The following is a 27,921-nucleotide window of genomic DNA, read 5'->3' as shown; positions in this document are numbered from 1 at the left end:
GCTGCAGTGCTGGCTGCTCTTCCACGGGAGTTTATACTCCCGTTAGCTCCGGGTTAGCTCACACCGCTCTAAAGTATTCTCTGTCTGACTGTCACACAAGCAGCTGATACATATCCCCAGTTCCCCTTAAGTGAATGTGTGTCAGTCTGAATTGACGCTGTTTGGCATCACAACGCTGTTATGAAAGTTTCTCTGGTATAACATGGGTGATGTTAGCATAGCAAACGAAGCTAAACTGACTACTTGCTAAGCCGTGTTCTACAGGCACATTTTACCGGCGTATTTTTCATTATGATTCTACTTGTGATAGTCGGACATGACAACCTGGGTCGACTGAAGAGTCTCGTCATGCCTGCCTACAAGCAGTAGCGCTGAGCAAAGTGACTAGAAGGCAACCACACACTTATAAAAAAAACACACTTTATAAAGTCAGGCAACACTAACCAGGCTTCGTGTGATTCTGTTTATTTGTACCTTACTTTGACCATCCGTTCGCTGTTATTGATCATTGTGGAGAGCAGGCAGACGTTTTGTTTGTTATTATAGCAGCTATCGGATGGAATCAATACATGGGCTGCACAGGTTCAGGGGAGGTGGGTTTAGTTTCCTGCACGCCTCGACGTAAGCGACGCCGCGTCATAGCTCCGAAGCTCTTGCCTCTAGACCGACAATTTTTTGGAGCTGGAAGTGAACCGCATTCCGGAGCTATGACGCGGCGCCGCTGCGGTGTGAACAGGAAAAACCGGCGCTTTTCCAGCTCCAGCTCCGAGCCGGAGCTGGAAAAGCGCCGGTGTGAAAGGGGCATGAGATTCTGCCACTGTCTGTGTTTAAGTGGATGTCATTAAAGACGTTAATTAGAGCAGTCTCAGTGCTGTGTGACTGGAACACATCAAAATAATTATTAATTGCCAATAAAAAATGTTAGCTGTTGAAAACCACCTTTTAATTATTTTACCCGGCCTATAAATGTTCATCAGTGAAGCGCCTAGGTTGGTCTTTAAGAGTGGTTTGATGACTGCAGTTTTCAGGGCCTGTGGGAATAAATATGAAAAACAGGAAGTGTTGGTGAAGGTCCATCAGGAGTCTGGCAGATGGTGGAATGCTCTCATTGAACATTATTAGGATAAATGTGAGAGATAAATTAAAGTAACGTGGTGTTGAAGCATCAAATAAAGGATGCCTCTCTGCTGGGGGTTGAATTGTTTGAGCATTACAGTAGTTGTGTTGTTTCCCAAAAGTCTGTCAGAGAGAGACTCCCCCTGGTGGATGTTGTGCAGTATTGTGTTGTCTTTGCTCCAAAGGTTTTTGTACAGAGTTGTGGTGTTTCCTGTCACTGTGGGCTTCAGAGCACAGTAGTACACAGCAGAGTCTGTCACTGCAGCAGAGGAGATGATCATATTAATTTGGTTCAATTCCACTTCAATCTTCAGTCCAGGGATTGTAGCTTTAATTATTTCTCCTCTTACTAAATGAGAGATGAGGAACTCTGGTGGTTTTCCAGGATATTGTCGATACCAGAAGAAATAATTAGCGTTAGATCCAGCTTTGTAGGACAGAGTAACAGTGCTGCCTTCTGAACTGAACTCTTCTGTTTTGACTGGAGTCAGATCTTCACAGCTGACGCCTAAGGGAAAGAATAACTCTGTTATTTAATGTTATAAAAGTCCTTTTAGCAGAACCACACTCAGAAAGCAATGACACTGATTTCTACTAACCGGATAAGATTGCAAACATCATCAGAGAAAATGCTGAGTTCTGCAGGGACAGCATGTTGAATGAAGGTGATGATGATGGTCTGTGTTGAACTCTGGTGAATATGGAAGTTCCTCTCTCTTCTATAGTTCAGGAACATCTTAGCTCCTCCCTGAATCTCTCTGTCTCCTCTTTGATCTGTATTTCACTTCTCTCAGTTATACTTCCTCCTGGGTAACAGATCCAAAGGCAGTCTGTAAATAAAAAGTCAGAGGACCTAGGATTGAACCCTGTGGTACACCACATGAAATCAAAGACTGACAGAAAAACAGAAACACTTATTTTAAGTTCGTGGTGACACCACAATAAATTACAGACCACCACAGTAACTTGTTTTAAAAAGATAAGAACAAAAGCAATCAAAACTTGAGTGTGTGATGTGTACCAGTTTATTGAGAGAGGTGATTTAAAGTGTTTGATCAGTCAGCAAATAAAAACGTAATAATAACAATGACGGGCGTTAACGTGAAGTCATATTAGTGAGAGGTGCTTCATCCAGAGAGAAATCTGTTTAAAATGATCTTAATCTATTACAAATATTTCTTCAGATCCAACATTTAAAAGGTCTTGAACACCACAACACAAGCTGCTGTTCCAATAGAACCTTTCATCAAATTGTGCTTAGAGATAAATTGAATTAAATGACAAAGTGAGAGGACCTAGGATTGAACCCTGTGGTACACCACATGAAATCACAGACTGACAGAAAAACAGAAACACTTATTTTAAATTCATGGAGACTACATATTACGTTTAATCTGTGATAACAGGTCAGATTAACTGATTGAGTTACACATTTGAACCTGTGGATGTGACTCAAAGGCAGTACATGTGTTTGTATGGTAGTGCACAATTGTTAATAGATTTCAAATGATCAAGCAGGTAAACTAAATGATTGTATCATCACAAACTATTGATGTTTAACAGATAGAGACTCCCTCTGGTGGATGTTGTGCAGTATTGTGTTGTCTTTGCTCCAAAGGTTTTTGTACAGAGTGTTGGTGTTTCCTGTCACTGTGGGCGTCAGAGCACAGTAGTACACAGCAGAGTCTGTCTCTTTAGCTGAGATGATCTCCAGATCAACTCGTTTCTCTGTTTTGTCAATGTGAGCAGAGAAATCAGATTCAGTGGGATGGATCCCTCCTGCCTCTGTGATGGAGAGCAGGAACTCTGGTCTGGATCTCTGGTATTGTCGGTACCACTGGATATTGTAGATAGTCCCCTCATATTTACATGTCAGGCTGATGTTTCTGCCCTCTGCAACATGTTCTTCACTTCTTTCTGGCTTTATGCTGTTCATGGAGCCCAGGGCTGCAAAATGAGAATTATTCATGTCAGTTAGTCTGCAGGAGATTTTAACATTAAGAGACTCAACGGAGGGTCTTCAATTTCCTGTCATCTTTGATCAGTTTGAGATAAAACATGACCAAATGTCTTCATAGATCACAACGGTTGCTGCCTTACACAATCAAACCTCCAGTTATGAAATCTCTGGCTAATACAGCGGGTTAAATGAGACTTTATCTCTGTTCCAACACTCACCTATGAAGAGAGAGAAGAGTAACCAGAGGTAAAGCAACATGTCTTTGGAGATGGTAAAGTGGAACAGTCAGCAGATGAGTTCTCCTCCTGCAGAAGTGAAGCAGGAAACAGCCTCTCTGCTGCTCAGCCCTTCTCCTCAACATCAGATGATTGTGCTTTTAGTTCCTCAAACATCTCACAAATCATCTCATTGGTTGATATAAACGTCAGTGGGCGGGGCCAGAGAATCATGTTTTACTGGTTTTAAACCATCAAAATACTTTTCTCATATTTAAAACATTTAGTTCTCTTTGTGTTTCTCACTGACTCATACATTGAAATGTACAACAATTTAGCAATAACAATGACAGGCGTTAACGTGAAGTCAGATTAGTGAGAGGTGTTTCATCGAGAGAGAAATCATGTAACGGGAAGAAACTCAGCTAACTGATCTTTTTAATTTTTTTTCTCCAAAAAAAACCCCACAATGCTCGCACTGAGCCTCTGAATTAGCCACGAGCGAAAACATTTAACCTAAAACGGCACTTAAACTCACAATAACTCCCTTATTACTTATCCTAGATGCACAGCCATCCACTCGTTTTTGGTGTCCTGGAGACACTGAATCTGTGTAAAAAACCTCAACACTCAGTGATAAACATTTGCGACGCTATAAACGAAAGCGTACATCATAACATGTGGAGCTAAGTAGCTAGAAACGCTAACATGGCTTACCTTGGTCAAAACTGGTCTTCAATGGCATTAAAACGATAAAAAAACGATGCTGCAGTTAATCCATAGGTTAATCCAATGTATCTGTGCCCTCTTTGAAATGATTTCTGATAATCCATAAGCAATAAAACTGCTTTTTAGTTTCCAAATTCCAGAGGGAGAGATCGGTCCACTCTGATGCTAGATTACATGCGCGCAGCCCTCACCTTTTCTCTTTACAATGAGTGTGTATGTGGGCCTCCCCCTTCGATTCTATTGGCTCTAACGGTCAGAAAGAGGTGTCAACCATCAAAATCGAGCAAGGGGGGCCAGAGATATGGAAAAAAAACCATTTTCACCCAAATCACCTCAGAGGTGGGGTGGTTTTGGCTAAACCTCTCTATAAAGGTCAAATGTCACTTGTTTTGCATCAATCTTGATACAGGGTACTTATTATATGTTGTACTTTGGATTCCTAAAGCTTTTAGTCTACTAACCCATCATCCAAGGGTAGTTTTCACTATCTGTAAAAAATAATATTTGGACGGACACTATAATTTACAGTTTTTTACTATGTAAAATCTAAATTTTCTTTAAAATAAAAAAGATTTATATTGATTCTGACACTTCTACATCCAACTCACAGATGTAACCTTGCTTTGATAAAAGCAATTATTCATATAACCCTTTTAGAAGTTAGGTTGTAGTCATTTGTTTTGGGCATGTCATTTTCGAGCCTGAAACATGAAAAACAGGCTTGGTGCTTAACAGGTTAAAGAAGTTAATTAGAGCAGTCTCAGTACTGTGTGACTGGAACACAACAAAACAGTTATTTAGTTCCAAATCACCTTTTTAGCTGTTGAACTTTTTCAATTATTTTAACCGGCCTATAAATGTTCATCAATGAAGCCCCTAGGTTTGTCTTTAAGAGCGGTTTGATGACTGCAGTTTTCAGGGCCTGTGGGAATAAATATGAAAAAGGAGACGTGTTGGTGAAGGTCCATCAGGAGTCTGGCACATGGTGGAATGCACTAATTGAACATTATTAGGATAAATGTGAGAGATAAATTAAAGTAACGTGGTGTTGAAGCATCAAATAAAAGATACCTATCTGCTGGTGGTAGAACTGTTTGAGAATATCTTGTGTTGTTTCCCTAAAGTCTGACAGAGAGAGGCTCCCTCTGGTGGATGCTGTGCAGTACTGTGTTGTCTTTGCTCCAAAGGTTTTTGTACAGACTGTTGGTGTTTCCTGTCACTGTGGGCTTCAGAGCACAGTAGTACACAGCAGAGTCTGTCACTGCAGCAGAGGAGATGATCATATTGATTCGGTTTGACTCCACTGTAATATTCAGTCCAGGGATTGGCTTAGTTACACTGCCTGAAACAGAGTGTGAGATGAGGAACTCTGGTGGTTTTCCAGGATATTGTCGATACCAGAAGTAATAATTAGCATTAGATCCAGCTTTGTAGGACAGAGTAACAGAGCTGCCTTCTGAACTGAACTCTTCTGTTTTGACTGGAGTCAGATCTTCACAGCTGACGCCTAAGGGAAAGAATAACTCTGTTATTCAATGTTATAAAAGTCCTTTTAGCAGAACCACACTCAGAAAGCAATGACACTGATGTTTTATCCAGAGTGTAACTAACCGGATAAGATTGCAAAAAATATCAGAGAAAAAGCTGAGTTCTGCAGGGACAGCATGTTGAATGAAGGTGATGATGATGGTCTGTGTTGAACTCTGGTGAATATGGAAGTTCCTCTCTCTTCTATAGTTCAGGAACATCTTAGCTCCTCCCTGAATCTCTCTGTCTCCTCTTAGATCTGTATTTCACTTCTCTCAATTTCTTTTTTCATGTTATCACGTGTGTGTCGTCTGCATAGCTATGGTAACTTATTTCATTGTTATCCATTAACTAAGCTAGTGGAAGCATGTAGATGTTAAAGAGAAGAGTCCCCAGGATGGAGCCTTGAGGAACGCAACATGTCATATTCGTCAACTCAGTTGTTTAGTTACCTAGAGAAACAAAGTGTTTCCTGTCTGTTAAGTAGCATTCAGACCAATACAAACAGTGCCAGAGTCCCACCCAGTTTTCCAGTCGGTCTAGTAATATCTTGTGGTCAACAGTTTAAAATGCAGCGCTGAGAACTAATAATACTGACAGTGAGATTCTGCCACTGTCTGTGTTTAAGTGGATTAAAACGTTAATTAGAGCAGTCTCAGTGCTGTGTGACTGGAACACATCAAAACAGTTATTTAGTGCCAAAACAGCTTTTTAGCTGTTGAACTTTTTTATTATTTTACCCGGCCTATAAATGTTCATCAGTGAAGCGCCTAGGTAGTTCTTTAAGAGTGGTTTGATGACTGCAGTTTTGAGGGCCTGTGGGAATAAATATGAATAACAGGAAGTGTTGGTGAAGGTCCATCAGGAGTCTGGCACATGGTGGAATGCTCTCATTAAAAAGTATTAGGATAAATGTGAGAGATAAATTAAAGTAACGTGGTGTTGAAGCATCAAATAAAAGATGCCTCTCTGCTGGGGGTTGAGTTGTTTGAACATTAGTTGTGTTGTTTCCCTAAAGTCTAACAGAGAGAGACTCCCTCTGGTGGATGCTGTGCAGGATTGTGTTGTCTTTGCTCCAAAGGTTTTTGTACAGAGTGTTGGTGTTTCCTGTCACTGTGGGCCTCAGAGCACAGTAGTACACAGCAGAGTCTGTCACTGCAGCAGAGGAGATCTGCAGATCCACTTGATTTCTCTCCAAGTTCAGTGTGGCATTCAGTCGAGGGATTGGAGGTTTTGCTTCCACCACGTAAGGCTGTGTTGTGTCAGTGATCAGGAGGAGGAACTGAGGAGCTGATCCAGGATCCTGTCTGTACCACTGGAGGTTATTGGCTTTAACTGAATATGTACAGGACAGAGTAACACTACGGCCCTCTGAGGAACACACTTCAGCACTGATGGCAGTAATATCATCTTCCAAGCTATTACCTAGTGAGGAAAACATCATGCTATCATTACAGCTCCAAAGTCCCAAACCCATCAATTCCTTAGTGAAAAAACAACACTCCTGTAAAGCGTTAATCCAAAATCCAAAGTGGATGTGTAATGCTTTGAAAAAGTCTTCATATTTCCCCTTCTCCTGTCAGAAACATACGTACCTATGAGAGCTGAACAGAGCAGAATTGCAGCCAGTTTCTCCATGTTCACAGAGGGGAAAGCTGTGGTTGTTCAGTATGGAAACGTTTAGTGAGTTGTGTTTGGTCTGATGTTCACAGCTGGAATCAGAGAGGTGTCAGTCATGAAGCTCTGCAGTCAGCAGGAGGAGACTCAGATGTCCAATGAGTTTCTGGAGCTCTTCATCACAGCTGTGAGTCTGAGAGAATCTAATCTAGACTGTATCATCACATCCTGCTGAAGGTGAACAGAGAGAGACTCCCTCTGGTGGATGTAGTGCAGTACTGTGTTGTCTTTGCTCCAAAGGTTTTTGTACAGAGTGTTGGTGTTTCCTGTCACTGTGGGCTGCACAGCACAGTAGAACACAGCAGAGTCTGTCACTGCAGCAGAGGAGATGCTCAGATAGACCTGGGTTTTATCCTCACTCGGTTTAACGGACAGTCGAGAGTTTGATGCAGGTGTTGTTCCCAAGTGAAGGATGAGGAACTCTGGTGGTTTTCCTGGATATTGTCGATACCAGTAGAAATAATCATTAGCTGCTATAGTTTTGGAGTATTTGTAGGACAGAGTAACAGTGCTGCCTTCTGGACTGAACTCTTCTTGCTTTGATGGAGTGAGATCTTCACAGCTGACTGGAGAGAGGAGTAATTCAAAGTATTCATTTAATAAATCGCATTAAATTAATCTGTAATTCAACCTGTTCGCGCAGAATGTTACGTACCTCTTAGAACGGACACTAAAAATAAAAAAATGAAACAATGATGTGATGACAGCATGTTGAATGAAGGTGATGATGATGGTCTGTGTTGAACTCTGGTGAATATGGAAGTTCTTCTCTCTTCTATAGTTCAGGAACATCTTAGCTCCTCCCTGAATCTCTCTGTCTCCTCTTAGATCTGTATTTCACTTCTCTCAGTTACACTTCCTCCTGGGTAACAGATCCAAAGGCAGTCTGTAAATAAAAAGTCAGAGGACCTAGGATTGAACCCTGTGGTACACCACGATTAATCACAGACCACCAGAGTAACTTATTTTATAAAGATAAGAACAAAAGCAATCAAATCTTGAGTGTGTGATGTGTACCAGTTTATTGAGAGAGGTGATTTAAAGTGTTTGATCAGTCAGTAAAGAAGGAAAACGTGGCAATAACAATGACGGGCGTTAACGTGAAGTCAGATTAGTGAGAGGTGTTTCATCTAGAGAGAAATCTGTTTAAAATGATCTTAATCTAATAAGAATTGTACTTCATACCCAACATTGAAAAGGTCTTGAACACCACAACACAAGCTGCTGTTCCAATAGAACCTACGATCACATTGGGTTTCGAGATAAACTGAAACCAATGACAAAGTGAGAGGACCTTGGATTGAACCCTGTGGTACACCACATCAAATCACAGACTGACAGAAAATTAGAGACACTTATTTTTAGTTCATGGAGACTACTTGAATCAAGGCAGTACATGTGTTTCTATGGTAAAATTGTTCACAGATTTCAAATGATCAAGCAGGTAAACAACATTACTGTATCATCACTAACTGTTGATGTTTATCAACAGTTGAACTGTAATGTAGCATATTATTTTCCATGGCATTATTGTATGATCATATGTCAGATGAACAGATGCCACTGGGCTTACAACTAAAGACACAGCCACGCAAAAACTGCGGCATGTGTACGCAGGGGCGCCGTAAGGGGGTGAAAAGTTAGGACGATTCTGAGGGCCCGTGACTGACAGGGGCCCAAACTATTTGAGAACATTAAGAAAAAAATGTTTAAGCAACCAATGTGATTATCTTTTCATGGGGCTCCTTATGGGTACTGCAATTTTTGAAGTGCCGGAGCCGCGTTCCGGCAGCACTATACCCCGTAATGACACATTACGCTTGTGTTGTGTTCAAGGAACCTGTCCATGGCCAGGAAAAACAGGCAGTCGCTTGTTTAATTCTGTTGCGGTCTAGATTTCTTACATTTTTTGTTTCCTTCTGCGCTGCGTTGCGTGCATGTCTTCCTTCTGCAGGTAACGGGGAGACGCGCTCTGGCGGCGGTCTCGTTCAGGATCCGAAAATACAATTTAAATATTTTGCACACTTATTCTACTTATTCCTAGTGTGCCATTGGTTACGGTACCGCGTGCCATGTGCCTACGGTTACCGACCCCTGCCCTAGCTTGCTCTTTAAGAGTGGTTTGAAGACTGCAGATGTCAGGGCAAGTGGGAATAAATATGAAAAATAAGAAGTGTTGGTGAAGGTCCATCAGGAGTCTGGCACCTGGTGGACTGCACTAATAAAAAGTTATTAGGATAAATGTTTCAGATAAATTAAAGTAGCGTGGTGTTGAAGCATCAAATAAAGGATGGCTCTCTGCTGGTGGTTGAATTGTTTGAGAGTTTCTTGTGTTGTTTCCCTAAACTCCAACAGAGAGAGACTCCCTCTGGTGGATGTTGTGCAGTATTGTGTTGTCTTTGCTCCAAAGGTTTTTGTACAGAGTGTTGGTGTTTCCTGTCACTGTGGGCCTCAGAGCACAGTAGTACACAGCAGAGTCAGACAGCTGAAGCTTCTGGATCTTCAGAGGAACGGATCTTAAGCTTGAATCCAATGTGGATGAGAATCTGTCCTCGTCCTCTGTTTTCCCCGTGCCGATCTTAAAGCGGCTCAGGATGAATGTGGGGCTGTTGTCTCCGAGCTGTTTGTACCAGAAGAGATAGTCATTTGATGAAGTGGTGTTATAGTGACAGCCAAGTGTTACTGCCTCTCCTTTAGTAGCAGTCTTTTCTGCTTCAGGTTGCAGCACGTTGTCTCTTTGGGCTCTGCATTCTGTAAAACAGCAACAAACAGTATCAGGGCCATGTTAGAGAATCATCTCAATGTTAGACTGATATCAAAGAGTTCATACCAAGACTCATAGCAGCCAGCAACACTGAGATAATCAGATGCATCATATCTGCAAGTTGAGAAACTCTGAGCTACAGCGAGTATAAAGAGGACTGATAAACTCTGCTGAAGTCTAACAGAGAGAGACTCCCTCTGGTGGATGCTGTGCAGTACTGTGTTGTCTTTGCTCCAAAGGTTTTTGTACAGAGTGTTGGTGTTTCCTGTCACTGTGGGCTGCAGAGCACAGTAGTACACAGCAGAGTCTGTCACTGCAGCAGAGGAGATGATCATATTGATTCGGTTTGACTCCATTTGCTTTTTCGTCACTGTAATATTCAGTCCAGGGATTGGGTTAGTTCCTACTTGGCCTGAAGCAGAGTGTGAGATGAGGAACTCTGGTGGTTTTCCAGGATATTGTCGATACCAGAAGTAATAATTAGCATCAGATCCAGCTTTGTAGGACAGAGTAACAGTGCTGCCTTCTGAACTGAACTCGTCTGTTTTGACTGGAGTCAGATCTTCACAGCTGACGCCTAAGGGAAAGAATAACTCTGTTATTTAATGTTATAAAAGTCCTTTTAGCAGAACCACACTCAGAAAGCGTTGACACTGATTTTGTATCCATCTACTAACCGGATAAGATTGAAAACAACATCAGAGAAAAAGCTGAGTTCTGCAGGGACAGCATGTTGAATGAAGGTGATGATGATGGTCTGTGTTGAACTCTGGTGAATATGGAAGTTCATCTCTCTTCTATAGTTCAGGAACATCTTAGCTCCTCCCTGAATCTCTCTGTCTTCTCTTAGGTCTGTATTTCACTTCTCTCAGTTACACTTCCTCCTGGGTAACAGACTGGTAGCAGCATGTTGTATCAGCTGCAGGTGATCATTGTTATAGTTTGGTGATCTCTTATCACTTAATTTCCTTAAACTAATTCCTAAATTTACAAAAGAAAATCCAGCTGCTACGTTGACTGAATTATATCAGACTCTTCACGTATTGTCTGCAAAACAAAGACAATTCCTCAGATAAAGCAGCATGTAAATATAAACTGAGAGGACCTAGGATTGAACCCTGTGGTACACCTTAATTAATCACAGACCAAGAGAGAACAACAGAGAAACATATTTTATAAAGATAAGAACAAAAGCACTACAGATGGAGCCTCTTATTTTGGACCCCAGCATACAGCTTCCTGCCGACTGCCAGCCAGTTGCCAGCCAGTTGCCTGCCAAAGACCAGTATTCAGGAATGTTAGGCCCTCCCACTATTCTCCAATTTCAGGGTTTAACCAGGAGATGGCGCTATATATTAAATAACTAAGACTTAGTTTTTCACAATAGAAAATGCAGATATTATATAAAAAACTAAAGTTAAAATCTTGTTTTTAATGCCCCAAGAGCAATAACATCTTGTCACAAGCTTTTTGGAAGAAAAAGACTGACTCAAGAGACCTGTAGTTGACTAATTACAGGCCTCAATATAGTTCTGCCATTGGTTGTGAAAAACAACGGTGGACATAGTGGAAAGTGAAATTGACATTGTCGAATTTAATAAAAATACAAAATAATGTATCTGTGTACGTGTTTTACTATGTGATCTGCACTTATCAAACATCTAATTAAGGCGAGACACCCCAGGTGAATAGGGTATTTTTAACTTAAAGATATCAGCTAAATATTTCTCCAGTTAATTACTTACAATAAGGCAATTGTTTTTTGTATTACAAGTTTTCTGAAATAGCATGTTTAAATATCCAAATGAACCATTATCTCATGAAATATGCGCATATTTTGACACATTTCAGGAACCGAAATCTGAACTTTGGATAAAGCCAGGATCAAAATTATTGTTTCATTTTGTAGTCATATTAGTATCTAAGGCTTTTACAGAAGGGATTTTGGATATCTCTTTGTATCACTCCATAAATCAGAAAATACTGTCAACAGCCCTAAAATATCAATTTTCACCATGTTTTTAGGTATAAAATGTTATATAATTCAGGCTATGAATTATATATGACCAAACCCTTCTGTAAAAGCCTTCATAATATTGATAGGAATATAACTGGAAGGTTTGGTGTATGTAACTGCTGAGTGATTCTACAATTTAGGGTACATTCCATGTCCATTGATGTCCATTGATGATAATTATAATTATTCTAACTATTTTCTTCAAAAATATCATGTTTTGCCTATTATTGGAAAGCATGTTATAATATCACACAAACATTATGTGCATCCTATGCTTTATTTAGCTTGAAATGTGTCATGATGTTCTTAAATTGTCAGTTTTTGCTATGTCCGTTTTTCAGTTGAGGGTGTCTTGGTTTCAAAATAATGAATAAAAACCATTAAAGTAAATTTAAAAAATGATTCATTTATTTCAAAAGTCTAAATACTAAAGAATAATAACATATTTTTAATTGATTTCCCCCTTTAAATAATTTAAATATCTTAATATATGAATGTCCGCAAAAGTTCTGTCAACTATGTTACTAACAGAACTTCCCCCTTTAACTCAAAAATGGTTTGTCCCAATACCATGTCACCAGCATCACATGATGCCATGTTCCTCTTTGGCAGACATTTTGAACACACTGTGGTGATTGTCCTCTACATTTTTACAATATTTTATGTATAATAGCACATGGTCAATTAATATACTCATTGACAATCAACAATGTTACGTACATTGTTATGGTTTACAATTGTTTAATGATTTTAATTCAATTATATGTGCAAATGTGATGTTAACCTGTTCAAGAAAATGACATGTGGTCATCCAGGCAAGGCCTACCATTGAAATGATGGGTCAAAATAGGGAAATTGTCAACTAGGTTACCTGTCAACTGAGTTACCCAGTACTGTAATAACTGTAGTAACTTAGTTGACAGGTAACCTAGTTGACAATTTGTACGACATGTAGACGTCATTACACATCATTATCAATGGAATTTTGCACTTCTGCCTTGAAATTAACATAGTGCTGATGGTTAATAATGTGTCCAGTCAACTATGTTATTTGCGTCAAATGTTTGACTTTCATTGTCAACTATGTTGCACCTCATTTTTTCAAATTTAAAATATCTAAAATAGTGCTTCTGATATCCTTTATAGTATAATGTATATCTACACAGGTTGGAGTTTTACATGACATCTCTTAAAACTATCAAAATGACCTGTATGGTAGTTTTATAATACAAAATATCCCTAAACTTAATGACAGTGCTGAACATATCACATGAAAAAACAAAACTTTAATACAATTATTTTTTAAACTTTAAAAAATCTTTGGATATATGGTAGAATAGACTCAAGAGCCTTTCAAATTTGATTTTACTTGAAGTGCAGGACTTAATCAAATGATTGTAATGACATCAAGTTTGTCCGTAACATAGTTGACAAACTGAGTAGTGAAAACATCCTTTCCCTTAAAATAAAAAAATATATAAAAATGTTTAAGCTTTGCAACTAGTGGATATGTTACACTGAGGAATATACTAACTTGAACCACTGATTGTTCTATCTATACATTTTATTTGGCATTAGTAAATAATTATGCACATTTACAGATATTTTACATGATATGAGTGATAACACGTGTTATAAGGGCTATTTCGCACAATAGGTGTGCCTTGAGATTTTTACTTGTCCTTTGGTGTGCCTTGGGCACAAAAAGTTTGGGAACCACTGCTGTAGAGAAATGTAAACGTTCACCATCCCCCACCCGCCTACTGTATGTTGCTTTTTGACATGTAAATGGGTAACTACCCCCCTCTGAGTGAATACCTGTTGTACCTGTCCGGGGCTAAGCCCATAGGACGATGCTCTGATGTCATCACCCTCGCACATTGGTCATATGTTTACAAAAAACGATGTTAACACTTTCTCGTTCTTAATATATGCTATATTTAGGGTCGATATGTGTTGAATTTACTTTAAAATAGCAGATCACTGTGATTCACTTCTCCGCGGCTCCTCCGTGCAGAGGCCTCCCCCCCGTTGACAATTCACGAGCGTCTAACTCTCTCCCCCCTGTGAAGAGATATCACAGGGGGGGGTTGGGACACACACATTCCGATGGCCAATTCGTTTTAAACAAAGAGTGGGGTGGGGGCTGGTGAACGGTATGGTCAATGTTTGTAAACACTGTGACATTTTGACTTTATTTGATCATTTCAGTTAAAAACTAACGTTCATATTTCATATTACTGTTTTGCCTGGCTGGACCTGTAATTTACAGGAAAGGAGTGCACGCTACTAAAGAGACACGCTACCATGGAAACCAAACAATGGTGTTGCTGTATTGAAGTCCGAGTGGAAACAGTCATATTTGGAGCGTTATGTTAGAATGAAACAGCGAGGTCGTGACTCACAAAAAAAAAGTGTTACTTCACTAACTGTAAGCTTGTCACTCAGAGTAACCTACAGTTAACTTAACTGTTGGAAAAGAAAGATCAGAGTTAGGAGTGTGAACACACAGCTGAGAGCTGCCGTTTCATTCTGACTGTTTAAAAAACGGTAACAACGGACTATTTTTCTTAGCGGATGCATGTAAATTTAAATCAATACATAGAACTATGTTTTAAATCAATAAAAATATTTTCTAAATCCATAAAAGCATTTTAATTAATATTGGGAGTCATGTCGTTACTTTGTTGAGAATGTGGCCATGTAATAAGCGGGATAATTTGCAGCGACTTGGTCATTATGGGGAAAAATAACACCCAGGGATCAAGATCCCTCCGCGACGTGGAGGGATCAGTAATTGTTAGTGAATTACTGAGTTTAGGCACGTTAATAACATTTTAATGAAGTTGAATACAGTATATTCATATTTGTCAGTGATTTCATGTCAATTCGGCGAACATAAACGATTAAATTAGGATTAAAAATCGAGAGCCGGCTGCTGTTCGTTACGGTAACCCAACTAGGACACTTGACACAGTGGCTTTTGGCAAAGCACACAAAGAAAACAAAAAAAACCGAGAGAGATGAGTTATTGTTATTACAACGTGACTTCACTATTATTTAACAACTATTTTTATTGGGTTCTTTTATTTGGGGTTAAGTACATTGTCAGAATAAGTGAGAAATGGATTTAACTTCTGTTAGACAGCTATCATACTGAATAAATATTTATGCAAAAATGTATGGCATTAATAATGTATATCTAATTACATTTAAAAATGTATGGCATTAATAATGTATATCTAATTACATTAACTGTGAATGTCTTTCATTTTATTTAAAATGAAATAAAATTACATAAAACATTTTCCATAAAAAAGTTGATTCAAGAACAAATCAGTACTTTTCTTATATGACTATTATTGCTAAATTTGAAAGGTCTTTACCAGCTTTGGAATTATATATATATATATATATATATATATATATATATATATAGCACCTTCTGCCATCCCATCTCTACTGACATATGGATCTTAACAAAGATCCGCTATACATTAGTACCAGATATACTGTACACGGACATTTTAGTGAACCAGACCAGCTGTTTCCGCCGGGTCTTCGCTTCCCGGGCATCACGTTGTTTACAAGTGTGTTCAGATGCTAAATGACAAGTGCAAGTGACAATTGTTGTCGTCTTCTCTGTGAACGTTTTTTTCTCCGTTATTTTGCCATTTTCAGATTTAAATTTCGAGCGGAAAGCTAACCAGGAAGTAATAATTACTTAAGCGGAGAACGGAGAAAGTAAACGTTACAGCAGGCATAACAACAGCCCGTGTTTATTTTATTATAATATATATCATTTGTTTTAAAGCTCAATATATAGTTTTATTATAATATATAGTCGTTATTCATTTGTTATAAAGCTATACTGTACACGGACATTTTAGTGAACCAGACCAGCTGTTTCCGCCGGGTCTTCGCTTCCCGGGCATCACGTTGTTTACAAGTGTGTTCAGATGCTAAATAAAAGTTTAGCTTGTACTTTTGATACCCCGCCTCTCGGCACCACAACATCCAGTTTACTGTATTTCACATGAGCGATGTCGAACATTGAAAAGTCCTTATAAAATCTCTGTTATTAGATCAGTACTTTTCTTATATGACTATTATTGACTTGAACACTGAGAATGTATTTATTAACTTCAGACATTTGAAATATTTGAAATCAGATGAAAACAAACTGTAACGGACCCTGCCGTGTTATCTATGATTACTATGCCTTACTGTACATTCATAATTTCAGCCGGAGGTAGGTGGTAGGCGTTGCGGAGGAGCAGATTGCGAGTGAGGTGCCTGTTCTAAACGAACTATTCCAGCTGTTATAAAGCATTACATAAAAAGTAAGCAAGGAATACAGAATGTTTCGTTACGTAACTTTGTTGAGAATGTGGCCATGTACATGTAATACATGGGATCATTTGCAGCGACTTGGTCATTGTGGGGAAAAATAACACCCATCCTGATCGTTTCAATGAAGTTGAATACAGAATATTCATATTTGTCAGTGATTTCATGTCAATTCGGCGAACATAAACATCAATGATGATGATGATTAAATTAGGATTAAAAATCGGGAGAGCCGGCTCGTTCGTTTTTTCCGACTAAACAACATCTATTATTTAGAAGTTGATTTCACATGACTCCAGTGTGGAACCCCACTGCACCCCCTGGTGGATCAATGATCCATTGCAGCTGGCTTCACAATAATTAAATGTATTTATCATGGGGGCGGTATCAAGTCTGACTGGGGGCCGGCCGGCCATCACGGAACGTGCACAAACCGATCACGACCCTCGCATTTTAAACTGTCCAAAATAAGACGCTTCATCTGTAACAAACCCAAGTCTGTGAAGTAAACCAGTACGTAGAGATTATTGAAACGTCTTCAGTTAAATACAACGTGAATCCATCCGTTTGTTTTGTCTTTTGTGTTTAATGTTGATCAGTATTGTGTTGTCTCTGCTCCAGAGGTTTCTGTACAGCGGTTTGGTGTTTCCTGTCACTGTGGGCTGCAGACATGTTACAACACAAGCTTGTTTCCCATCTCAGAGAGCTTTTGTGGTTTCGTTAGATTTTGTCATCAGGCTCAGAGCTAGAGTTTTTCTTCCAACTTCAGGCGCCATTAACCTGTTAAGCCCGAGAGACCCCGGTACCGAGGCCCTCCCGCAACATCTTGCAGGAAACAGTGTCTGAGGGCATGTTCATTTAATAAACTATGAATGTTTTATATCCATGTAACGGGAAGAAACTCATCTTACTGATCGTTCTTATTTTTTTTTCAAAATAAAACCCACAATGCTAACGCTGAGCCTCTGAATTAGCAACGAGCGAAAAATGCTAACAGATTACTGCACCGAAAATCACTCACAAAACCTTATTATTTATCTTTTCTGCACATCCATGACATCGATTCACATCGTGAGGTGACACAGAATCGAAGGGTACCCTCATTATCACTCAATTATATTAAATCGCGACGTTATAAACAAAAACAGACATCAAAACATGTGGCGCTAGGTAGCTAATAATGCTAACATGGTTACCTTGTCTCTGTAGTCTGCTCAAAAGTGGTCTTCAATGGCATTAAAACGATAAAAACGCTGCTGAAGTTAATCCATAGGTTAATCCAATGTGTCTGTGTCCCTTTGAAATGATTTATGATAATCCATAAGCATTAAAACTGCTTTTCCGTTTCCAGATGTCAAAGCTAGAGATAGGTTCACTCTGATGGAAAATTACATGAGCGAAGCCCCCACCTTTTCGTTTTACAACGTGTGTGTCTGGGGGAATCCCCCTTAGATTATATTGGCTCTAACGGTCAGAAAGAGGTGTCAACCATCAAAATTGAGCAAGGGGGGCCAGAGATATGGAAAAAAAAACATTTCCACCCAAATCACCTCAGAGGTGGAGTTTGTTTGGCTACACCTCTCTAAAAAGGTCAAATGTCACTTGTTTTGCATCAATCTTGATACAGGGTACTTATTATATGTTGTACTTTGGATTCCTGAAGCTTTTAGTCTACTAACCCATCATCCAAGGGTAGTTTTCACTATAAGTAAAAAATAATTTTTGGACGGACACTATAATTACAGTTTTTTACTATGTAAAATCTGAATTTTCTTTAAAATAAAAGACATCTATATTGATTCTGACTTTTCTACATCCAACTCACAGGTTTATCATTACTTTGAGAAAAAAAGATTATTAATTTAACCCTTTTAGAAGGGAAGATATGGTCATTTGTTCTGGGAATGGCATTTAGAGCCTGAGACCTGAAAAACAGGCTCAGGGCTTAACAGGCTAATGGACTGGAAACTTTGAAGATGTTGTGCACCGACAGAAATGCTAGAGAGATGCATGTTATTTACGTTTGCTTTCTCTCATTCCAGGCTTCCTGATTATTTTCACCTGTGTCTCCTGTGCTCATCAATGTCAGCCCCGCCCCTGATTGGTCCCACCTGTGTCTAGTTACCCTGTGCTTATATTCCCCTGTCTCCCAAGTGTTCTTTGTCAGTTCGTATTGTCAGGTCTATGCTCTTTGTACTCTTGTAAAGTTTGATTCCTCACTACGTGAGCGCTTTCATTTTGTTCCTCTATTTTTGTCATCTCGGTTAGAGATCTGATAGTTACCTTTTTTGTTGTTCATTGCTGTATTTTGGAAAATAAAGTATCTTACTAATACTTTACCTCTGTCTCCCGGGTCGTGCAATTGGGTCCTACATCCTAAGTGTCTGAGTTCGTAACAGAACGAACTGACCATTATGGACCCAGCCGACCCAAGAACGCTTCACGCAGCGCTGTCAGCACAGGGCGTGAAGATCTTTCATCACGAGGAACAGCTGGGCCTAGTCAACCAGGAAATGCAAGAACTAAGAGGACGCCAGGCCGGGATTCAGGAAGCATTATCCACACAGATGCAACAACTGGCTGTCCAAATGAATCATTTTTTCACTCACCAACAGACTGCTCCTCCGGTGACGTCATCCACAACTGAGAGGTTGCCTGTCAATGCTCCAGCTGATTTCCCAAGTCAGGCTGTTTCTTCCCCTTTACGGCTGGCTCTTCCGGAGAGATTTTCCGGAGATTCTTCTAATTGCAGAGCCTTTTTGGTACAGTGCGATCTGCATTTTCAACACAACCCAGGAGCCTTTTCATCGGACCATGGTAAAGTGGCGTTTATTGTGTCTCATTTAACGGGAAGAGCTGCAGCCTGGGCTACTGCAGAATGGTCAAGAGAAACTGAACTATGTTACTCATTGACCGATTTCATAGAGACTATGAGTCGTATTTTTGACCACTCATCGCCTGCTACAGAGGCCAGCAGAAAACTTTTTCATATACGCCAGCTCAACCGCCAGGTGGTTGATTACGCCATCGAGTTTCGCACAGCAGCAGCGGACAGCGGATGGAATGTTCCGGCTCTTCGTGACGCCTTCATGACGGGACTTTCGGAACCGATAAAAGACCAGCTGGCTCCACTGGAGACACCCCGGGATCTGGAATCTCTCATCGCCGTGGCCATCCGGATCGATAACCGTCTTCGGGAAAGAGAGGGAGCGTCGACGCAACCGAGACGTTATTCCCAGCTCCCAGAATGCATCTTGGTGGGTCGCGCCGCCAGCCGAGGATGTCCAGCCCATGTTACCACACCGTCAGAGGATTACACTTCCGAATGACTCCGGGGAACCCATGCAGCTGGGAAGAACCAGGCTTTCTCTGGAGGAGAGGCAGCGCCGTCTACGGGAGGGTTGTTGTTTCTACTGCGGCCAGTCGGATCATCAACTCGCTTCATGCCCGGGAAAAGATCGTGCTCACCAGTCAAAAGGAGGGCGCTGGTGAGCAAGTTTCCCGCAGACTTTCCTCCTCGACCTGTTACGCAGGTAAACATTTGTATTAACAATCAAACCATTGACCAGGGTGTGTTAATAGACTCAGGGGCTGACGAAAGTCTTATGGACTGGGGCGTAGTAAATCAGCTAGAAATAAAGACTGTTCCGCTATCTCATCCTATTAATGCCAGTGCCTTAGACGGCCGCTTGTTGTTCACAGTCACCCATTGCACTGAGCCCATTCAGATTACTGTGAATAAGGACCATACCGAGAGCATGCAATTCCATATTTTTGAGTCGGCTCAGCACCCGATTATTTTGGGGTTTCCATGGCTAAAGATCCACAATCCTCACATTGACTGGCGTTCAGGGAAAATTAAGGAATGGGGAGAGGATTGTATGGGCAGGTGTAAACTTTCACAACCTGTTAATGCACCAACAGACTCTCGTAAAATCATTATAGATCACCCCGACTATCCTGATCTACAGAAGGTACCTTCCTGTTACCATGATTTAAAGGAAGCCTTTAACAAATCCAAAGCCATGTCGCTACCTCCTCACCGAGATTTTGACTGTCCCATTGATCTCTTACCGGGAGCCCCCATTCCCAAGGGGAAACTTTATTCGATTTCGAGACCTGAGAGAGCAGCAATGGACGAATACATTTCCTCTTCACTCAAATCAGGAATTATCCGTCCTTCATCTTCTCCAGCCGGAGCGGGATTTTTCTTTGTGGGAAAGAAAGACGGGTCTCTGAGACCTTGCATAGACTACAGTCCACTAAATGACATTACGGTGAAGAACCGCTATCCTCTGCCACTCATGACATCTGCCTTTGAACTACTTCAAACTGCCAAAATATTCACCAAGTTAGATTTAAGAAATGCATATCACTTGGTTAGAATAAGAAAAGGGGATGAGTGGAAGACAAGATTCAACACTCAGAGTGGTCACTATGAGTATCTAGTAATGCCCTTTGGACTATGCAATGCACCGGCTGTGTTTCAAGCTCTTGTGAATGAGGTTTTACGGGAATTTTTGAATATTTCAGTGTTTGTGTATCTGGATGATATTCTGATTTTCTCCCCAGACACTAAGTCTCATGTTAACCATGTCCGTCAGGTTTTGCAGAAACTGCTAGAGAATCAGTTATATGTCAAGGCAGAGAAGTGTGAGTTCCACACAAAAGAGGTATCCTTCTTAGGATACATAATCTCACCTAATCATATGCAAATGGATCCGGCTAAAATCAGTGCAGTATCCCAGTGGCCTACACCAGACTCCAGGAAGAAGGTCCAACAGTTTCTAGGGTTTGCTAACTTCTATAGGAAGTTTATTAGGAATTTCAGTTCTGTTGCTGCCCCTCTACATGTTCTGACTTCTCCTAAGGTTCCTTTCAAGTGGACTCCCCAGGCGGACTTCGCTTTCCAACGTCTCAGAGAGAGATTCCCATCAGCCCCCATACTCACCATTCCAGATCCCCAGCGCCAGTTTATGGTCGAGGTTGATGCTTCCAATGAGGGAATTGGAGGAGTACTGTCTCAACGTTCTGCAGAAGACAACAAGATGCATCCATGTGCTTACCTGTCGCGGAAACTGACAACGGCAGAGCGGAATTACGACGTGGGGAACAAGGAACTGTTAGCTGTAAAAGCTGCCCTCGAGGAATGGAGACACTGGTTAGAGGGTGCAGAGCAGCCGTTTTTAGTCTGGACAGATCACAAGAATCTGGAATATATAAGGAAGGCTAAGCGTCTCAACTCCCGTCAGGCCAGGTGGACACTATTCTTTAGTAGGTTCAATTTCACCCTCTCTTTTCGTCCCGGGTCTCAGAATCAAAAACCCGATGCTTTGTCTCGTCTTTATGATCCGGAACCACTTGCGGTAGAGCCCAAGACCATCCTTCCACTTAACCGTGTGATCGGAGCCTTTTCCTGGCAAGTGGAGTCGGACGTAAAAAAGGCGAATGTCAAGAATCCAGCACCTAGCGAGTGTCCCAACAATCTGCTGTTTGTTCCTGAGGCTCTTCACTCCAAGGTCATCCACTGGGCTCACTCATCTGTGCTTTCGTGCCATCCGGGGGTAACAAGGACAATGTTCAGGATACAACAACGTTTCTGGTGGCCAGCCATGAAGAAAGATGTGGCAGAGTACGTAGCGGCTTGTCCGGTGTGTGCGTGTAATAAGACCTCATCACAAGTCAAGATGGGCTTGCTCCAGCCCCTGCCGATTCCCCAACGTCCTTGGTCACACATTTCAATGGATTTTGTGACAGGATTTCCTTCATCCAGAGGCAAGACTACGGTCCTAACAGTGGTGGATCGATTTTCAAAGATGGTCATCCCATTGACCAAGCTTCCCTCTGCCAAAGTCACCGCAGAGGTCATGATGAATCACATATTCAGGATCCATGGATTCCCTGATGACATTGTTTCCGACAGGGGTCCACAATTCATTTCCGTTTTCTGGAAGGAGTTTTGTCGACTCATAGGTGCCACCGTCAGCTTGTCATCAGGATATCATCCTCAGTCAAATGGACAGTCGGAGCGTCTGAACCAGGAACTAGAGACTACGCTACGTTGTCTCGTCTCCCGGAACCAGACTACCTGGAGTGACCACCTCACATGGGTCGAGTTTGCCCACAATACTCTTCCTACGGCAGCCACAGGTCTCTCTCCATTCCATTGTGTCAATGGTTTCCAGCCTCCATTTTTCCCTAACAACGAGGAAGAGGTGAGGGTTCCATCGGCTCATGCCATGATCAGACGTTGTCGACGAGTTTGGGCTGGTGCTCGCCAGGCTCTTCTCCGAAGTTCAGCTCGGATGAAGGCTGTTGCAGACGTCCATCGCAGGGTCGCTCCCTCCTACAGACCAGGCCAAAATGTTTGGCTTTCCACTAAGGACTTACCACTCCATGTCGCCTCAAAGAAACTGGCTCCGAGATTTGTGGGTCCTTTCCCGGTGTCCAGAGTCATCAACCCGGTGTCTGTACGCTTGCAACTCCCCAGAACTATGAGAGTACATCCGACGTTTCACGTCAGTAAAATCAAGCCGGTGTGCGAGAGCACACTTGTTCCCGCCTCCAAGCCCCCTCCACCGCCCGAGTTCTTTGAAGGGGGTGAGGTTTACAAGGTCCGTAAGCTACTGGAGGTCCGTAATAGGGGGAGGGGGAAGCAATTCCTGGTAGACTGGAAGGGTTACGGTCCTGAGGCTAGAAGCTGGGTAGCTGCGTCATTTATCGTAGACAAGACGCTTATCCACGATTTTTACAATCAGCCTGGGCCATCAGGAGTTGGCCCTAGAGGGGGGGGTACTGTTGTGCACCGACAGAAATGCTAGAGAGATGCATGTTATTTACGTTTGCTTTCTCTCATTCCAGGCTTCCTGATTATTTTCACCTGTGTCTCCTGTGCTCATCAATGTCAGCCCCGCCCCTGATTGGTCCCACCTGTGTCTAGTTACCCTGTGCTTATATTCCCCTGTCTCCCAAGTGTTCTTTGTCAGTTCGTATTGTCTCTTGCTATGGTCAGGTCTATGCTCTTTGTACTCTTGTAAAGTTTGATTCCTCACTACGTGAGCGCTTTCATTTTGTTCCTCTATTTTTGTCATCTCGGTTAGAGATCTGATAGTTACCTTTTTTGTTGTTCATTGCTGTATTTTGGAAAATAAAGTATCTTACTAATACTTTACCTCTGTCTCCCGGGTCGTGCAATTGGGTCCTACATCCTAAGTGTCTGAGTTCGTAACAGAAGAGGAGGAACTGGTGTCCGTCAGGAAGAAGCTGCGGAGCAAAGAATATAATGAGTCAGCAATCCAGAGGGGGAAGAAGTACTCTCATTATTTGCTTTCAAATGTAACCTCAATAAGAGTCAAAAAGTATTAGCATAAAAACAATACTTTACGTACCAAAAGTAAAAGTATGCGTTGTGCAAAGTGGCCATTTTATCCACCAGGTATTTTTGGTTGTTAAAATGATTGATGGGGGGTAAAGGTGGGGTTTATTTGAATGACTTTATACAGTACTGGGTAGCTTCGTCTATACTATAATGTGTGTCGATTTATATTGTGTATTAATATCCTAAATCTGCTATGTCAGTCAATCTGTAAAATACACGTAGTGAAGTACAAAGTACAACACTTGCCTACATAATGTAATTAAGTAAAAGTATAAATTAGTAAAAAAGTACAATTACCTCAATGTTTTACTTCCGTACAGTGTGAGTAAATGTACTTAGTTACATTACACCACTGCAATAATCTAACGCTTGTTCTTCACCATGAACTTTTCCCTCTCACACTGCAGTGAATCGTATGTTAGTCAGGACCAGTTTAACAAGTTCATCCACTTTCAGGAGCCGGTGGACGGACAGGCCAGACAGACTGCTCTTCATCTTTGAAGTCTCCCTCAGAGGTTGGATGTGTGTCACTTTGAGAGGAGAAGTTGTTCGAGGTGTCCACTTGATGGCGATGTTGTTCAGAAAAAGGCGGGATCTGAAGTGTGTGAATGTTCAGGGAGAAGCTGCAGAGGTTTTTGTACAGAGTTGTGGTGTTTCCTGTCACTGTGGGCTGCACAGCACAGTAGTACACAGCAGAGTCTGTCACTGCAGCAGAGGAGATGCTCAGATAGATCTGGGTTTTATCCTCATTCGATTTAACGGACAGTCGAGAGTTTGCTGCAGGTTTTGTTCCCCACTGAAGGATGAGGAACTCTGGTGGTTTTCCTGGATATTGTCGATACCAGAAGAAATTATCAGTAGCTGTTATAGCTTTGGAGTATCTGTAGGACAGAGTAACAGAGCTGCCTTCTGGACTGAACTCTTCTTTCTGTAATGCAGTGAGATTTTCACAGCTGACCCCTGAAGAGAGGAGTAATTCAAAAGACTCAGTTAATTGATCACATTTGATCAATATTAGAAGTCAACGTTTTCATGCAGAATGTTACGTACCTTTTATGACTAAATCTAAAAAGAAAAAAATGACACAATGATGTAATGACAGCATGTTGAATGAAGGTGATGATGATGATGGTCTGTGTTGAACTCTGGTGAATATGGAAGTTCCTCTCTCTTCTATAGTTCAGGAACATCTTAGCTCCTCCCTGAATCTCTCTGTCTCCTCTTAGATCTGTATTTCACTTCTCTGTTACACTTCCTCCTGGGTAACAGATCCAAAGGCAGTCTGTAAATAAAAAGTCAGAGGACCTAGGATTGAACCCTGTGGTACACCACAATAAATTACAGACCACCAGAGTAACTTATTTTATAAAGATAAGAACAAAAGCAATCAAAACTTGAGTCTGTGATGTGTACCAGTTTATTGATAGAGGTGATTTAAAGTGTGTGATCAGTCAGTAAAAAAAAGTAACAATGACGGGCGTTAACGTGAAGTCAGATTAGTGAGAGGTGTTTCATCTAGAGAGAAATGTGTTTTAAATCATCTTAATCTAATACGAATTGTACTTCATACCCAACATTTAAAAGGTCTTGAACACCACAACACAAGCTGCTGTTCCAATAGAACCTACAATCACATTGTGCTCAGAGATAAACTTAATCCAATAACAAAGTGAGAGGACCTAGGATTGAACCCTGTGGTACACCACATGAAATCACAGACTGACAGAAAAACTGAAAAACCTATTTTAAATTCATGGAGACAACATTATATCTTTAATCTTTGATAACAGGTCAGATTGCCTTATTGAGTTAAACATTTGAACTTGTTGATGTGAATCAAAGGCAGTACATGTGTTGTATGTTAGTGCACAATTGTACATAGAATTCAAAATATCAAGCAGGTAAATTACATTACTGTATCATCACAAACTATTGATGTTTAACAGAGAGAGACTCCCTCTGGTGGATGCTGTGCAGTATTGTGTTGTCTTTGCTCCAGAGGTTTTTGTACAGAGTTGTGGTGTTTCCTGTCACTGTGGGCCTCAGAGCACAGTAGTACACAGCAGAGTCTGTCACTGCAGCAGAGGAGATCTGAAGAGGAACTGATGGCTTGTTGAGTGTAGCATCAAATCTGTCTTTCTGGAACTCTACAGCATTATCTCCAGTTCTTGAGTAACGCATCAGCATGTACTTTGGGTAACCATTGACTTCTTGTTTGTACCAGAACAGACGGGGAAATGTTTCAGAGGTCTGAAATGTGCAGCCAAGTGTAACTGTGTCTCCTTCAGTAGCGCTGACATCTCCTGCTGGCTGGGTCACTGTGTCTTGTCCTTTACACTCTGGGGAAGAAGAGACCATGCAGAGGAAGAGATGAATCAATAAAGATGATGGATTAAAGGAGAACAATCAGTAGCTTTAAACAGTTACCTAGAAACATGTTGTAGTTTCTATCTTACCAAAGGAGAGAGCAGCAAGAATAATCCACAGCCAATGTTCCATCTCTACAACAAGGTTTAAATCAGCAGCAGGAAGTAGCTGATGTTCAGCATTCAGTGTGAGGATGGTTCTCTTCACAGCAGCACTTCTTATTGACTGGATGGTTGAACACAGTGCAGAAGACGTGCACCGCCTACTTGATAATGTGGCCCTCTAGTGGAGGTGAACAGCTCAGTACAACAGTGTGGAGAAAAGGCTTCCAGCAGCTTGTCAGTGTGTCAGCTGGTGTTTGTGTACAGAGTGTTGGTGTTTCCTGTCACTGTGGGCCTCACAGCACAGTAGAACACAGCAGAGTCTGTCACTGCAGCAGAGGAGATGCTCAGATTGATTTGGTTTGACTCCACTGTAATATTCAGTCCAGGGATTGGATTATTTATAATGTGTCCAGTTCCTAAATGAGAGATGATGAACTCTGGTGGTTTTCCTGGATATTGTCGATACCAGAAGAAACTATCACCACCAGCTGCTTCTTTGGAGTATCTGTAGGACAGAGTAACAGTGCTGCCTTCTGGACTGAACTGTTCTTTCTGTAATGCAGTGAGATCTTCACAGCTGACCCCTGAAGAGAGGAGTAATTCAAAAGACTCAGTTAATAGATCACATTTGATCAACATTAGAATTTAACGTTTTCATGCAGAATGTTACGTACCTCTTAGAATGGAAACTAACAGTAGGGAATGTAAATAATAGTCTAATGACAGCATGTTGAATGAAGGTGATGATGATGGTCTGTGTTGAACTCTGGTGAATATGGAAGTTCCTCTCTCTTCTATAGTTCAGGAACATCTTAGCTCCTCCCTGAATCTCTCTGTCTCCACTTAGATCTGTATTTCCCTTCTCTCAGTTACACTTCCTCCTGGGTAACAGATCCAAAGGAAGTCTGTAAATAAAAAGTCAGAGGACCTAGGATTGAACCCTGTGGTACACCACGTTAAATTACAGACCACCAGAGTAACTTATTTTTTAAAGATAAGAACAAAAGCAATCAAAACTTGAGTGTGTGATGTGTACCAGTTTATTGAGAGAGGTGATTTAAAGTGTTTGATCAGTCAGTAAAAAAAAGTAACAATGACGGGCGTTAACGTGAAGTCAGATTAGTGAGAGGTGCTTCATCGAGAGAGAAATCTGTTTAAAATGATCTTAATCTATTAAAAATATTTCTTCAGATCCGACATTTAAAAGGTCTTGAACACCACAACACAAGCTGCTGTTCCAATAGAACCTTTCATCAAATTGGGCTTGGAGATAAACTGAATCAAATGACAAAGTGAGAGGACCTAGGATTGAACCCTGTGGTACACCACATGAAATCACAGACTGACAGAAAAACAGAAACACTTATTTTAAATTCATGGAGACTACATATTACGTTTAATCTGTGATAACAGGTCAGATTAACTGATTGAGTTAATGATGATGATGGTCTGTGTTGAACTCTGGTGAATATGGAAGTTCCTCTCTCTTCTATAGTTCAGGAACATCTTAGCTCCTCCCTGAATCTCTCTGTCTCCTCTTTGATCTGTATTTCACTTCTCTCAGTTACACTTCCTCCTGGGTAACAGATCCAAAGGCAGTCTGTAAATAAAAAGTCAGAGGACCTAGGATTGAACCCTGTGGTACACCACATGAAATCAAAGACTGACAGAAAAACAGAAACACTTATTTTAAGTTCGTGGTGACTACATTATATTT

At 41.0% G+C, this 27,921-nt stretch overlaps 5 gene segments (V, D, J or C); all 5 read right to left on the bottom strand.

Annotated features, from left to right (window-relative positions):
* Positions 1-2,411: 2,411 nt before the first annotated feature.
* On the bottom strand, positions 2,412-3,475 carry LOC117469163. The segment is given in 3 exon segments: positions 2,412-2,424; positions 2,754-3,063; positions 3,295-3,475. Coding segments are annotated over 3 exon segments (363 nt in total).
* A 3,553-nt stretch (positions 3,476-7,028) lies between these two features.
* Positions 7,029-7,913, bottom strand: LOC117469162 (the record flags this gene model as incomplete). The annotated part of the segment is given in 2 exon segments: positions 7,029-7,790; positions 7,880-7,913. Coding segments are annotated over 2 exon segments (513 nt in total), but the record flags the coding sequence as incomplete, so codon positions are not given.
* A 1,760-nt stretch (positions 7,914-9,673) lies between these two features.
* Positions 9,674-10,153, bottom strand: LOC117469160 (the record flags this gene model as incomplete). The annotated part of the segment is given in 2 exon segments: positions 9,674-9,975; positions 10,055-10,153. Coding segments are annotated over 2 exon segments (348 nt in total), but the record flags the coding sequence as incomplete, so codon positions are not given.
* Positions 10,154-10,257: 104 nt separating this feature from the next.
* On the bottom strand, positions 10,258-10,744 carry LOC117469159 (the record flags this gene model as incomplete). The annotated part of the segment is given in 2 exon segments: positions 10,258-10,565; positions 10,666-10,744. Coding segments are annotated over 2 exon segments (363 nt in total), but the record flags the coding sequence as incomplete, so codon positions are not given.
* A 15,587-nt stretch (positions 10,745-26,331) lies between these two features.
* On the bottom strand, positions 26,332-27,014 carry LOC117469167. The segment is given in 2 exon segments: positions 26,332-26,788; positions 26,879-27,014. Coding segments are annotated over 2 exon segments (396 nt in total).
* Between the last annotated feature and the right edge of the window lie 907 nt (positions 27,015-27,921).

The sequence above is a fragment of the Trematomus bernacchii genome, unplaced genomic scaffold (genome assembly GCF_902827165.1).
Source record: "Trematomus bernacchii unplaced genomic scaffold, fTreBer1.1, whole genome shotgun sequence".
Classification (NCBI taxonomy): domain Eukaryota; kingdom Metazoa; phylum Chordata; class Actinopteri; order Perciformes; family Nototheniidae; genus Trematomus; species Trematomus bernacchii.
The sequence above is the reverse complement of the archived record's forward strand: the minus strand, read 5'-3'. Positions and strand labels throughout refer to the sequence as shown.